General features: G+C 41.3%; 1 protein-coding gene across 2 annotated transcripts in view; it reads right to left on the reverse strand.

The window, feature by feature from the left end:
• LOC135216322 (serine/threonine-protein kinase SIK3-like) overlaps window positions 1–16,116 on the reverse strand; it is a 1,037,686-nt gene that overhangs the window by 694,265 nt on the left and 327,305 nt on the right. For both annotated transcript variants that reach the window (XM_064251493.1, XM_064251492.1), the window contains exon 4: window positions 3,555–3,679. In XM_064251493.1, the coding sequence (XP_064107563.1) occupies window positions 3,555–3,679 (125 nt within the window). The remainder of the gene's footprint in view (window positions 1–3,554; window positions 3,680–16,116) is intronic.

Below are 16,116 nucleotides of genomic sequence, written 5' to 3' on the forward strand. Positions count from 1 at the left end.
CAGTCATGGATGTTAATTGTCATCATCTGTTGTACCTACAGTCTGCCTAAGCATTTGCCTAGAGTAACAGCAATATAAGATGGTAATAATCCTATTTCATCAAATGAAATATAAAGAGGTGGTGTTGGGCAGTAGGTAAACAACTGTAACATTCAGGTGAAAACCGACAAGGTTTTGTGGGGGCCAGAAGCTATGTCAAAAAGACAAGAAAGTTCTTAAAACTGATGACTCTTTCATTCTCTACTGCTAGTACAAAGTGGATGAAGAACCAACTCAACATAATGATGGTCCCCCAAGCCTTTGGATTTAAAATCCATATAACAGGAAGAGAGGCTATGAGGAGTGCTCAGTACTCAAGGATTCCCTGCATGATATGCCAGAGCAGTTGTAGCTTAAGATCACTCACACTACCTCACAACAAAGGGTTAACCAATCTCCAGTGACCTAGATACCTATCATAGTCTTCTTCTTGGATATAAATGAACAGTCTGGCATTTTCTTCCAGCAATGACTAGTCTCATCCACATTATATATTTGTTCTGAAAGAAACTTCCACTCAATAATCTTCGCTATTATCAAAGGGAATTTGGACGCTGCTAACATGTCAGCTGATATACTTTGGCCTTTGATCCTAACATTGTGAAAATTGTGTTCCGGCTTGAACTCCATAAACCATCGTGAACTTCCTTTGAATTCTATGTCTTTCTCATCAGGCAACTTCTTGAAACTTCAAAGAAAGACATTAATTTCTCCTGAAACCAACTCATAGCTTATTTGGATATGCTGATGAGTCAACAGTTAAATCCAAAGAAAAAGAAGATGATCCATTTCTGTGTAGATCTTATATCTTTTCTCGTTGACGATGGTATTTTTCATTCCTGGAGCACTGTCTCTTTCATGAGTTAAGACCCATAACTTATGGTGCATGGTTGACAATAGTAGTAATGTTGTTGATCTCCAGTCGCAAGATCAAGATATGGGAGCAATCTTTTCAACATTTTCATAGTGTTTCAGTTTAGCTATCCTATTTTCTAATGGTACAGAATTAAGCTTCATAGCACCAGCACTAGGAACTTTCTTTGCAGCCATGAGACTATTATCAAAGGTGCAAATTCAATGCAAACAAGAGATTGCACATAACACATTTGCAAGTCCACATTTGAATTTGTTTCCAAGCGCTAGAACTATTACAAATGAATATAAGGTTCTATGACAATAATTTATACATTATGAAGCTTCTAGTATATCTTATTCTGTCTATACATTATACTATTGTGCTGATATATTATCTTATGCACTTTTCTATTGATTATTCTAGTTTCATGGATGAATGCTTAAGCAACATACAAACTGCACACTGTACAGATGAACATCATGTAAATAAAACTATTTTTAAATTCTAAGATTTTACATGATTTTAATACTTTATATTACATTGCTGTAGGCAGCCCCTGGTTATCGGCAATCCGGTTTTATGGCGTTTCTTGATTTTTGGCGTCAAAATGCGCCAATTTCCAGTTATCGGCGCCGATAATACAGTATTGGTGCTTATACATACCTAAGAGAGGTGCCATTAACTGGTCACTGGCGCCATATGCATTGGCGATTTTCACTTGTCATCAAGTAGTCAGAACGGAACCCCCACTGATAACCAGGGACTGCCTGTACAGTATATTATTTTACTTACATTTCAATGTTTGTGTTCAAGTGATTTGGCACATTTTGCATTGACCTTTGTATTTTTAGTGTTTTAATACTTGTCAGTGACTGGCATAAAGATGTATAAACCAATGCAAGTTTATTTTTTCTCTATCATTTCTAAGATGAAAAGCTGTAAAGTCAAAAACATCAAAACTAAAAATTATGTAAATGGAGGTACTATGACTAAATCAGGACAGGACCAACTGATAGTGCACCAATAAAATCAGGTCAACTGAACATTCTGTCTGATATCATGCTACAACTCAATGATTCATTGTACATTAGGTCCCTTTAAGGGGACCGTCCGCTATGGCGGATGACATGTCAACTTGAAAAAATAAAAAATCGAGTTATTACTTGTATCTATGCAGAAACATGCCGTGCATGCTTTCCAGAAGTTTCAGCCTATTATTTTCACAAATAATGAAGATATAGCGGTTTTTAAACGATGACGTCATCGTAACTGCGTCGTCTGTATGACTTGAGTTTGACAGAATCGTTTTTGTGTGTTTATTTTTGCATATATACAGCGATTTTTTAAGATTTTTTTCGAAATTCTCATACATCTGGTAGCAATGAAAGGTACTGTGACACTGGGTGAGAAGCGAGCTGCTCAGAGTGGTTATTTATAGGCGAGACTCGGAGAATGACTCAGTTACGCCACAGACGTCAAAGCGGTCACACGCACGTAGGCACTTGCGTTTGCTTACTAGGCTATTTACGTTGTTTTTATAACTTCTTAGTGAACTTATAGCAATGCCGAAGTTACCTAAGATCAAGAAGGCTACTCAGCAACTATGGCTAGCAAAATTAGCGAAGGCCAGGAGTGTGCTGAAAGAAAAACACGAAAATTAATTGTTTTCAGCTGCCCTCATTGTCTCATGTCTCGCCGTCAACATCATTATCTGGTGTCACGCTGAGGGTATTAACACCACTTTTAGGGGTAGGACCACGATCCTTGATGTAGAAATCAACAATAAAAGTACAAATAAAGTAATTATAATAATGTTGTTTTGACTTTTATAAGAAAAAAGCGAAAATTTACATAGCAAATTTTTGGGAGCTCATAACTCAAAAACATACTTATGCGCATGTCGGTAACCATTACTCAGTTATTTATTATCCAATTTTAGAGAAAAAGATATCATTGGAAAGAGGAATAAAAATCCCATAATTCTGTGTGACAGAATTTTGATTTCTTTTTTTCTTTTTTTTAAAGAATTTTTTGAGTGTCTAGACTAAAAAAAAAAAAAAAAAATCATAAAAAATAAAAAAATTAAAAAATCAAAATTCTGTCACACAGAATTGTTCCGTATATAAAGAAGTTTTTATGGTATGATTTTCAAATACAATGATGTCATATTAGCGGAGAAAACTCTACCAATTTTTTTTTTTTTTAATCATGATTTTTGCTAATAAAACGAAAAGTTTTTGATCAAATGACTTGAAATTTTTATATGATGAAGGTATTATATATATCTAAAACATATATGAAAATTATGTATTTTGCGTAATAAATAAAAAAAATAGACATCATAGCGGACGGTCCCCTTAATAGAGACTCAACTGAGGACTGGGATGTTTTTTTTAATTTAGTTAATAATTCAACTTTAGGCTAATAAGCAACAGACAAAAAGGATAAAACTGTTAAAGGCTGATTCCCAAAGCCAGTTACACTGACTCCATAAAAGGCACTGGGTCCAAAAGATTTCAAGTTATGTACATTGCAATAAAGCTCATTCATTTTTTATCACATTTGCATCTAATTAAATTTTTATTACCATATGAGACCTTAGTAAACATTGAAAAATAAGCTATGACCAACTGTACAGCCTATTTCATTTACTCCTTACCCAGATATCAACTTTGGGTCCATCGTACTCCTTCCCTTCAAATAGCTCTGGTGCTGCATAAGGTGGAGAACCACACCAAGTGGATAGTAAAACGCCAGGTGTATAGAAGTTGCTAAACCCAAAATCTAGAAAAGTAAAAAAAAAAAAGAAAAGTTGTTGACTATAATAGTATAAGACTAAAATAATAGCAATTATCACAATATTACATACCTAAACTCTAAACTAATAACAACAACATTAGTACATCAAGGAGAGTGAGGGTTAACAGAAATGCTAATGCAGTTATGATTTTTTATGAATTTATAGCTACTTCAAGTATTATTGAACAATAATCAGATGAATGCTCTAATTTCATATTTGAATGACTTCCATGATTCATGTATCAGACATGCAAAATCAACATTCCAGTTATTCAAAAAATTTCTCTCTCCCTCATTCATTTTTCTCTAAGACTTTGCTGCCACTACTTATAAAATAATAGTGAAGCAATTATAATACCAAACACAAATAAATTTACCCTTAATAGACAGGATAAAAGTTCAATATCCTGCACCCCAGGCTGGGGAAACTTAGAGATCAACCAATTTAAGAAAAAAAAAACATGTCAATGAAAAGAGAAAGATATGCAAATGCACTTAGTATAAGAAAAAAAAAATTCTAAAAAATTTTCCCTACCTACCACAAGAAGTTGAGAATGACTATTTACAACCACTTGTGGGGCCTCTTTCACTAGACAATTGTAAATTTTACTAAGTTATACATGTTTTTCTTATTATATTCAGTAAAATCATAATAAGAGCTCACTCAATATCAAAACATATAAATAAAATTAGTAACAAATTCTGAGCATATTTTTTGTAAAATATTTACATAAATTTACCGAGAACAAACATGCAGTAACTTTTTTAGATTTCTAAGTCTTTTCTAATATTTCTTTGTAAAATTACATTTATAACTGACATGCTACATATACTAATAAAAGATAAGAACTAAAACCAACAGCAACCCCTGGGTATATTTATGAGCAAATTTATAAAAAGACATCATGTGGTCGAGAGAGGCAGTACATCCTCCCCTGAAGTCAAGATCACAACTAAGCTCATGAGCTGCCTGCTTCTTGATTTAAGCCAGTCTAAAAGTTGCCATCAGTGAATTTGTGGGCTATAGAAGTAACAGCACCTCTTTCCCGCCTGATTCCCCCCTAATCGATGGCACGTAATACTGTCACTCACCATCAGTGACTCCTACTAATTACACTGGGTTGGGATACACTAATATTGAGCTCCCTCCCTAGCCATGTCTCAGAATTACCATGGTATCATGGAGACTTTGTTTTCGAGTAAGGTGACTATGGGGCTGAGACTAACTATAATACCTGAAAACGCACGTTGTAGTTGAATTTGTCTGATGTAACGGCAGCAGTGTTTGAGGAGACATCACTTCTGATGACCACCTTGTAAACTTGGGAGACCTTTTAGAAAGAAATGGTCCCAAGTACCCCAGCAATGCACCAACTCACAGATTAGGTATGTCTTCCAGGACATCTACGTAAGTTTGTAATATTGAGGTCCCACTGAAGAATGGGGACTTCCTTCTTCAAAGGGTCTCCATTCTTAGCTAGAAATGATAGACCAACCAGGAGATGGTTAGGTGTATGGCGATGAAGCGCAGTCCCCATACAAGAGAGTTGGGATGCAAAGACATACAAGGAGACCACCTTTCTGCATCAGATAAGTTGTAGTTGCATTAAGACTACTGAATTGAGAACACTAGGGTAAAAAAAACCCTATTCATGGATCCAATGAAGAGAAGCTTTGCAAGACCCAGTCTTTGCAATACACTATCTACTTACTATACAGTATATGAATCAATGCCAACCCTACAAAACCAAGGCTCAGCTAACCCAGCCTTTTACATCAGAACTGCAGTAGTATCAAGGTAGTTATCCTCAAACACACAGATCAGAAAATGTGGAGCAGTTTCAATCAAGACTAAACCAGTTCTCATGGAGGTAATCCAAACTCATTTTAAATACACTGTATTAGAACTTATTTTCTTGCCCATTGCTGAAGCAGCAGTAAGAAAACTCAGGCCAATTTGGGACTATCAGATAGGCAGTTTTCTTGAAGGTTAGCAGTTTGCTCAAAACCTTCGAAATATGGGACAATGGAGTAAAAAGGTAGATTGTCCTTCATGTATTCAATTTTAATAGGAATGTATCTCTTGCTTTTGCCTGACTGTACAAGTTTGAAGACACAAACACTGGAAGTTGTTTTTCACGTTTGACTAACAAGTCCACTTTCACATGCAGAAGCACAGTAACAATTATCTAAAAGGATTTGTAAAGCATCCACTAGGTTGAGGCTGCATTCTGGGTAAACAGTGCCTATTACTAAATTGAGAGACCTCACAAGGTGGATTGCTGACATGTACTACTTCCTTACCAGAGCCATCCATCAAGTTAGACTACATCAAAAGGGGCAAAGCAGAAACCCAAGATCTTGATATATATCACTGTAGTCATATTGCCTACGACCAATAAAATGTGGGTCCTCTTTGGAGGCATCAATTTTCTGAGCCAGGAAACTGATGTGACACCTCTCTAAGACAGGTGACCAGATTCCAACTACCTGACGACCCTTCTAATGAACTTCTCAATCTGTCCAGGAGGCAGCCATTTGTATTACTTCCCACAAGGATAGTGGAGTCAGTCTCACCTGCTTTGCAGCGTTTCCTTCCTAGGCCATGGATGGAATATCTTCCAAACTAGTACTTCACTTTGGGGGTGGAGGCAACCAGGAAGCCTTTTCCAGGCATGCAAGAGGCAGACTTTGTTCATATCCAGTCCTGGGAATTGGATCTACCCAGATGTGAATTGTCACAGGTTTAGGATTTGCTGCAAATGTTGCTGGGAAAAATTATATTGTCATGTTACAATAAAGTTTTATACATACTTACCTGACAGATATATACTTAGCTATAGACTCCGTCGTCTCCGACAGAATTTCAAATTTCGCGGCACACGCTACCGGTAGGTCAGGTGATCTACCGCCCTGCCCTGGGTGGCAGGACTAGGAACCATTCCCATTTTCTAATCAGAATTCTTCTCTTCCACCTGTCTCCTGCGGGGAGGCTGGGTGGGCCATTAATCGTATATATCTGTCAGGTAAGTATGTATAAAACTTTATTGTAACATGACAATATCATTTTTATACATTCAACTTCCCTGCCAGATATATACTTAGCTGATTAGCACCCATTGGTGGTGGGTAAGAGACAGCTAACTACTGAAATAGACAGGTAAACAACATATGTTGTAGGTATTAATAAACCTTGGTTCCTACCTGATTATGCTGAAGACTTCGCGGCTACTGCCTTGGAGTCTGCTTAGCCTCAAGAGCCTCAGCAAGATATTGATCTATGGCTAAGAGTTCTTGTGGGTCTGCCAATGGGGTCTTATCCACTTACTCGGCAGAGCCTAAAGGCCTTTGTCATTGGGTGCTATTCCACTAACATGACAATACACCTTGTTCAAGGAGCACAACACCGATCCCGATCACCTGATCCTAACATCCCTGTTAGTTCTAAGATTGCAAGGAGCTATCCCCGAACTCCTTACAAACAACCAAAAACTCGAAACATAATTACACTTTCGTTTATACAAAATATACAAAAAAAATTTTGTACTCCCCGACTAGCCATACATATCCCTGATCCCCTACCAGCAATGACACTATGCGCCCGTGCGACATCCGTGAGCTTGCTAATAGAAAACCAAGCATATATCTGACAAGAGGGTTTATGTACGATAAAATCAAAATATTAAGGATCAGTCTTTGCTCCAAGACCCAGCACTGTATCTGCTGATACAAATGGACCTAGAGAGAAGCACTTCTCATAGGTCACTCTCACGTCCTTCAGATAATGAGATGCAAACACTGAATTGCACCTCCAATACGTAGTCTCAATGATATTTTTAAGAGACATATTCTTTTGGAACGCCAAGGACGTTGCTACTGCTCTCACCTCATGGGTCTTAACCTTTAGAAGACCGAAGGATTCCTCCGAGCAGTTCTTGTGAGCGTCCGTAATTACGCTTCTCACAAAGAAAGCCAAGGCGTTCTTGGACATGAGTCTTTTGGGATTCTTCACCGCACACCAAAGACCTTGTTGACAAGCTCCATCTGTCTCTTCCTCTCTAAATAGAATTTAAGAGCTCTCACTGGACAGAGAGATCTCTCTATCTCTCTGCCTACCAGGTTAGATAGGCCTTTTACCTCAAAACTTCTGGGCCAAGGTTTTTGATGGGTTTTTCGTTCTTTGCCAGAAAACATTGTCTGGAAAGAACAGATGGCAGCATCTCCTTTGAACCCCACCGTGGAATCCAGAGCGTGTAATTCGCTCGTCCTCTTGGCTGTAGCGAGAGACAACAGGAATAAACATTTCCTAGTGACGTCGCGGAAGGAAGCCAGATGTAAAGGCTCGAATTTATCTGATAAAAGGAATTTCAGGACCACGTCCAGATTCCAACTAGGTGTTCTAGGAGTTGCTGCTTTTGAAGTTTCAAAGGATCTAATTAGATCGTGTAGATCTTTGTTGTCTGCAATATCTAGCCCTCGATTTCTAAATACTGAAGACAGCATGCTTCTGTATCCCTTTATTGTTGAGACAGATAGGTGTGATTCCTCTCTCAGAAAGAGGAGGAAATCGGCAATATTCACTATAGAGGTACTGGAGGAGGACAGCTTCTGACTCTTACACCACCTCCTAAAGACTTCCCACTTCGATTGGTATACTCTTCTCGTCGAAGCTCTGCGGGCTAGCGATAGAGCCCGCAGCCTTGCGAGAAAAGCCCCTCGCTCTGACAAGTCTTTCGATAGTCGAAAGGCAGTCAGAGCGAGACCTGGGAGGTTGTGATGAAACCTCTCGAAGTGGGGTTGTCTGAGTAGATCTGGTCTGTTTGGAAGAGATCTGGGGAAGTCCACTATCCACTCCCAGTACCTCCGTGAACCATTCCTGGGCTGGCCAAAATGGGGCTATTAGTGTCAACTTCGTGCTCTTTGAAGCTACGAACTTCCTGAGCACTTCCCCCAGGATCTTGAACGGGGGAAAGGCGTAGGCGTCCACACCCGACCAATCCAGGAGAAACGCGTCTATTGCGAAGGCTCTCGGATCTTCCACTAGAGAGCAAAAGATCTCTACTCTTTTGGAGAGGAACGTCGCAAACAGGTCTATGTGAGGTCTCCCCCACAGGGACCAAAGACTTCGACACACTTCTTCGTGTAGAGTCCATTCTGTGGGAAGGACCTGATTCCTCCTGCTCAGTCTGTCCGCTCTCACATTCTTTATCCCTTGTACAAATCTTGTGAGGAGAGTTATGCCTCTTTCTTCTGTCCAGGTTAACAGGTGTTTTGTTAACTGAAAGAGGGAGAAAGAGTGAGTGCCTCCTTGCTTGTGTATGTAAGCCAGAGCCGTGGTGTTGTCTGAGTTTATCTGTATCACCCCACCTCTGACTATCTCTTCGAAGAACTTTAAGGCTAGGTGTATGGCCACTAGTTCCTTGCAATTGATGTGCCAGGACACCTGTTCCTTTGTCCAGGTGCCTGACACATCCCTTGCTCCTAGCGTCGCTCCCCATCCCGACTCCGAAGCGTCGGAATATAACACTTGGTCTGGGTTCTGCAGGGCAAGCGATACGCCTTCGTTCTTTTGAAGAGGAAGGATCCACCACTTCAAGAGATCTTTTATCTCGTGGGAAGAGGGAAGATGTCCGAGAGTTGTCCCGTCTTCCAGACTCCAAACACCCTTTCAGGAAAAACTGAAGAGGGCGAAGGTGAAGCCTCCCCAGAGAGAAGAACTTCTAGTGAGGACAGGGTCCCTAAAAGGCTCAGATAATCCCTCGCTGAACTGCTCTTTCTCTCTAAGAAGCTCGAGATTTTCGACAAACCTCGAGTGATTCTTTCTCGCGAAGGAAATACTCGAAAACCCCGAGAATCCATCTGAATCCCCAGATAGACCAAGCTCTGGCTGGGGATCAGCTGCGACTTCTCGAGGTTCACGAGTAACCCCAGCGATTCTATCATGTTTCTTGTTACTGATAAGTCCTCCAAGCACTGAATCTCCGACTTGGCCCTGATCAGCCAGTCGTTCTAAGTAGAGGGAGATGTTTTATTCCTCTAGGTGAAGCCATCTTGCCACATTCGCCATCAGGTTGGTGAATACCTGCGAGCTGTAGACAGACCGAAGCACAGAGCCTGAATTGAAAAATCTTGTCTCCTATTACAAACCGAAGATATTTCTTTGACAAATGGTGAATGGGAACGTGGAAATACGCATCTTGCAAGTCCAGAGAGACCATCCAATCTACCTGGACGAAGAGACCGACATTACTCTGAACGCGGACGTTTCCATACGGAACTTCTTTTTCTGAACAAAGCGATTCAGAGCGCTTACGTCCAGAACTGGTCTCCACCCCCCCGATGCCTTTGGTACTAGAAAAAGGCGATTGTAAAATCCTGGGGAGTGTGGATCCTGCACAAGTTCGATGGCCTCCTTTTCCCACATTTGTTCCACCATTTGAAGGAGAGTCTTTCTCATTACAGGGTCTCTGTACCTCGCTGACAGTTCCCGAGGCGTAGATGTTCGAGGAGGGCTGTCCTCGAAGGGGATTACGTATCCTTTCTTTAGGACCGAGACTGACCAAGGGTCGGCTCCCCTTTTTGCCCATACTCCTGCAAAGTTCAGGAGTCTGGCGCCCACTGGTGCTTGAAGGAGCAACAAGTCATTTGGTTTTCTTGAAAGGTCTAAAGGAAGACCTTCCTCTCTTGTCAGAGCTCTTCTTTCTGGCAGGGGGACGAGCCGCTGCACTTCCACGAAAGGGCTGCTGAGGAGGACGAGAGTCCTTCTTAATCGTCGACACTACAGGGCGTCCTTTCTTGGACATTTGTACTAGTAGGTCCTGTGTCGCCTTCTCAGTTAGCTAGCGAGATATATCCTTCACTAACTGAGAAGGAAACAGATGATCCGACAGAGGGGCGAACAATAAAGCAGTCCTCTGGCTCGGAGAAACCCCTTTTGATAATAGGGATCCATATACTGATCTCTTCTTCAGAAGACTAGCACCAAAAAGGGAAGCCACTTCTCCCGAACTGTCCTGTACTGCCTTGTCCATGCAAGACAGGACGCTATGGAGAATCTCCGGGTTTTTAAGAAACTCCGGATCTTTAGATTTGTTGGCCAGAACTCCGAGTGACCAATCCAGAAAGTTGAACACTTCTAAAGTGACAAAAAGTCCCTTTAGAAAGTGGTTCAACTCCGAAGTGCTCCACGTCGATCTGACCGATCCTAAAGAGTGACTCTAGAGGCCTCCACTAAATTGGAAAAAAAAGTCCGCATCTGCCGAGGCAGGAAGAGAAAGACCCATAGTCTCTCCTGTCCCATACCAAATACCTCTCTTTCCATGGAGTTTGGAAGGAGGCATGCAGAATACCGTCTTTCCCAACTCTTTCTTCTTGTCCATCCAAGAATCTAAAGAATGGAGTGCCTTCTTCATCGAAATTGCAGGCTTCATTTTCAGAAAGGCCGAAGATTTTGCCGTAGCCGAGCTCGAAAAGAGAGAACGAGGAGAAGGAGGAGCCGCCGGACTATGAGAGTCTCCAAACTCTTGTAGCAACAATGAGGCTAAGACCTTATAACTCGAGAGTCTTTCATTTGCCGGACATTCGTCATCAGACAAATCGTCCAAACCTCGATCAGACGAAGGAGAAAGCTCTCGTTTGGAGGGAGAGTCCTTCCCAGACCTCCTACGATCTGAAGGAGAGGAGCTTCTATTTGGAGAAGAGTCATAAATTCCAGGAAAGAGTCTCCGACTCTGCCTCCTGGCTCCTTGACTCTTTGCCTCCTGACTCCTGCCTCCTGAGGCTCTTGACTCTTGCCTCCTGACCTCCTGCCTCCTGACTGCCGACTCCTGCCTCCTGACCTCCTGACTCCTGCTCCTGCCTCCTGACTCCTGCCTCTTGACTCCTGACTCCTGTCCTCCTGACCTGTCCTGACTCCTGACGCTGACTCCTGCCTGACTCCTGACTCCTGACTCTGACTCCTGCTCTGCCTCTTGCCTCCTGGCTCTATTGCCTCTGCTCCTGCCTCCTGCCTGGATGACTCCACACTCTGGCTCTTGGCTCCTGCCTCCTGGGTGACTCCTCACTCCTGCTCTTGGCTCCTGCCTCCTGGGTGACTCTCACTCCTGGCCGGTGCCATACGTCTGATCGGTTCATCCACGTTCGTACAGGAAGCCTCACCTCGAGTAGGAGCATCGATCCTGGCGGCCGATACCTCCATACGTCTGGAGGATCTTTTGATCGGAAGGAAGAGTCTTTCCTTCTAGGAGGCTCCTTTGAAAGGAATCCTACAAAAGACGAAATCTGTTCTTGCATAGCCATCATGAACCTCTTCGTAGCCTCCTCTTCATCCTCTTCGGGAGGAGGGGAAGGAGGAGGGGAGGAGTCCATAGCCTCCACCTCCTGACTTCTCTCACTCTGGTTGAAAGAATGGCTCTTCTTGCCTTCTTAACTCCCGAAGGAGACTCCTCAGAGAAGTTTTCTGGGCTCGAGTCAATCGTCGGAGCCTTCCAACTCCTCTTGAGTGGTCGAGAGCGATCTGAATCCCTCCAATCACGTCTCGGAGATGAAGATCCCGACGACGAAAAACACTCACGCAGGACGCTTTAGCAATAGCGATCCTTGGCAGTCTGGGGTGTCACAGAAACCGCCGAAGGGACACCTGATCGGTGGGGATTCTCCACAACCTCTTTCGGTTTTCGACATTCCTTCTCCTCTGGGCATGTGAGCTTGGAAGAGGTCTAGACCTAGGAGCGTTGCGGAGCCGACCAGATGCCCCCTCCACTACACTGGGGACACTCATATCACTGTCCCTGAAAATCACAAAAATACACTAGCCTTACCTTGAATGGCAGCCATTTTGTTTTCCATCAACTTGAAGGCTGCTTTTAGATCCGCAAGTTCTTTCGCTGAATCTACAGGTTCTGCAATAGGAGAAGGGGCTGCAATGGAAGGAGAAGTAGCAATACTTACCCTTGGGGAAGATCCCAAGCTAGGAATTAGTTCAGATCTCGAACTACTTAAACTTCTATAAGAAGCCTTCTTCACTCTTTCTCTCTCTAACTTTTTCAAATAATTAGTTAGATTCTTCCATTCGTTCTCACTCAAATTCTCACATTCCTTGCAAGTATTAGTAAAAGAACATTCATACTCCCTGCAACCCTTGCATACAGTGTGAGGGTCTACCGAAGCTTTCGGCAACCTCACCTTACAGCCTACATTCACACAACGTCTCACAACCATTCCAGAGTCAGACATTTTTAAAGAAAAATCCAAAATCAAGTCCACAAAACAGTCCACAAAAGCGTATGCCAATCCAACAATCCAGATACGTCACCAAAAGTCGGTCAAGAAGATCAATTGCCAGTGAAAAAAGAAAAACCAATCGAGAGGAACCAACAACAATGTTGATGGCCCGGGCGACAGAAGAATTCTGATTAGAAAACGGGAATGGTTCCTAGTCCTGCCACCCAGGGCAGGGCGGTAGATCACCTGACCTACCGGTAGCGTGTGCCGCGAAATTTGAAATTCTGTCGGAGACGACGGAGTCTATAGCTAAGTATATATCTGGCAGGGAAGTTGAATGTATAAAAACTTGGAGTCAGTAAGGAACCTTTGCCAGTCCTTCCTTATTCCAGTTTGAGTCTGGGTAGGAAGACAATGCACTGTCAAGGGCATCCCAATAAAGTCTCAGCCACAGTATATGTCTATTTTGATTTGAGCCCATTGATAACTAAATACTCTTAGGTTTCAAGGTACTCTTCCATGGTGGCTCCATGATAAGCCAATCATCTTAGTAGGTTACCTGTTGAATTCCTTTTCTGTGTTTCTGGACAACAATTACTGCTAATTACAATGAAGATTCTCTGAGCAATGGCTAAACCCAAAGGACATGACCTTACATCTGTACCCATCCTTCTCCATCTGAAGCACTATTAAAGGGTGGAGGGGAATGGTGGTGAGGATGTTATGTCTTCCTGATTGAAAAAGATAGTTGAAGTCCTATACATAATGAAAGAGTGTATTTTAGCAGAGTAGTCATCAGGAAATTGCAGTACATTCTTTATGGGCCCTGAGGTGCTCTCCATGAAATTGCAGAGCAGCCCCAAAAGGTTTGCAAAAAAGTCTTTGCAACAGTAACTCAAAATAATCCTACAAGACTAAAAGATCTCTTGTAGTCACTTCCAGATTAGTAGACAAGGTTAGGACAGACAACAAGTAAAGGCAGTACCTAGTTATCGGCGGACATGGTTAAAGGTGATTCGATTTTCTGGCGCTTCTCTAGCTCCATACAATCAGCAATTTACGGTGCCATAACAGCTGACTTTCGGTTATTGGCGCCATAAGGTGCTGATAATAGAGTTGTGGTGCCATAAATCGCTGAGTTTCGGTTAATGGCGGTTTTTGCCTCTCACCACCCAACCGATAACCAGGGACTGCCTGTAAAATCTTCCATGAAACTCAGAAGTGCTGTCTCGTCTGTGATTTAGCCCACAGGAGCACTAAACTCCTGGGTAGCCATATTGATTAGGAACTTTTCCTATTCAAAAGGAGGGACAAGTATTGTCCATTACTTTATGGAGTTGCCAGATCCTAGAACAGTAGAAATAAGTGGCTTTATTTCTACTATTTTCTCATGCTCCCGAGGAATTTAAAAATCATTAAATTCTGCCTCTACAAAATTGTTATAAACGTGAAGGGGCAAAAAAGATGGTGCTGCCGAAAAGGGGTACCGATTCTACAGGCTGATGGAAGTACTTTGTACAATACCCCAATTTCCATTGAAACAAAGAAAGTTTGTCTCGAAGGTTCATGTTGCCTTACTAGCAGGGAGGATGTCTGTCTCCTTTGGCAGTTTCTGGAGGGACCAAGCACCATTCTGTCTCAAATGATTGATTTATGGCTACTAAAACTGGCATCATAACATCTAGGTTATTGATGCCGTAATAAAAGTGAATAGGAAACTGAAAAAATAAATAACTTTAAAGGAGTTTTATATAAACATTAATATATATACATAAAATTTTTAAGAAACTGCCCTCCAATGGCTGGTAATGCTGAGCGGCCTAAACAAAATGTTGGTAACACTGCCTACATTCAGACTGACTGGGATAGGGTTTTGGGCGATGGGGGGATGCTCAAGAAGTTTCCATGGTTGGGGGGAGGGGTGGTCTGATGGATTTCTGCCACTGGAGAGGAGGGGCAATAAGATTGTGTAATGGAAGGCACAGAGAAGGGGTTGTTTTGGAAGGTGAGTGGAGCTGGGTTGCAGTTTCTATTAGCCATTAAATAATTCCTTCACCAATGTGCTCTGATAGGTCCATAGTATATAAAGAAAAAGAGAGAGAAAAAAAAAACCACGTCCATGGCCCCTAGCAAAATTATTTGGGGCCCAGAGATGCCACCCCAATCACGATTTTGTACATTCTTTTGTTATAATCCTAAACTATTTATTTTATCAAGAACACTAGTAGTATATACAAAATTAAAGTAGATAAAATTAAGTTTCTAATTATATATAATGATGAATACTTTGCTTTGTTAGTATACATAGTACCTATGATTCAACAAAGGTTGATGTTAAACACTGAAAATGCATCTTTTTCTGAATTTTGTCATTTAACTCTTTTAATAGGTGTTTTCTGAAAAATCTTTCATTGCACTATCAAAATATAAGAATTTTCCTTAAAATGATGTATAATAATATATATCCTACTCAATTTGTGAAGGTGGTATGGTTCAAAATGGGTTCCCAATTAAACCCCATATAGGAAGGGAATCTAAACTCCATATAGGAAAGGAATCTAAACTCCATATAGGAAGGGAATCTAAGAGTCGAACTGGGAAAAAATTTTAAATTAATAATTCCTTCACCAATGTGTTCTTAAGGTCCCTAGTATTACCCCCAGAAAAAACTAAAATAAAAAATAAAGGGCCCCTAGTAAAATTTTTAGGGGGCAAAACCCCTGAAATAGTGATTTTTTCACATTTTTGCGTTATCTAAAAAATGCATTTTGTAAATTAGCGAGAACGAAGATTCAGTAACTTATTTTTTATCTGTACATGTTTTTCTAATATTTATTTGCAAAATTACATTTACAACTGACATGCTGTTGTAAAAGACAAGAACAAAAACCAACTGCAACCTCTTGGTATATTTATGAGCGAATTTAAAAATGATGTCGGATTCGTGATTTGAGCCAGTGTAAAAGTTGCCATTAGTGAATTTATGGGCTATAGAAGTATTGGCATCTCTTTCATGCCCGACTCTTTCCAAATCAATGGCACTTAATATAGCTCCTCTACAGCATCAATCCGTCCACCACCCCAAACCTGTTATTACTACTCTTAAGCAGCTATCCGTCCATTAAGGGTTAAAAATAAAAAATGCATTCTGATGAAAAACAACTTTTTTCTTTGCAGATGAATCAACTGTATATGCAATG

This window comes from Macrobrachium nipponense, chromosome 6, assembly GCF_015104395.2.
Source record: "Macrobrachium nipponense isolate FS-2020 chromosome 6, ASM1510439v2, whole genome shotgun sequence".
NCBI lineage: Eukaryota > Metazoa > Arthropoda > Malacostraca > Decapoda > Palaemonidae > Macrobrachium > Macrobrachium nipponense.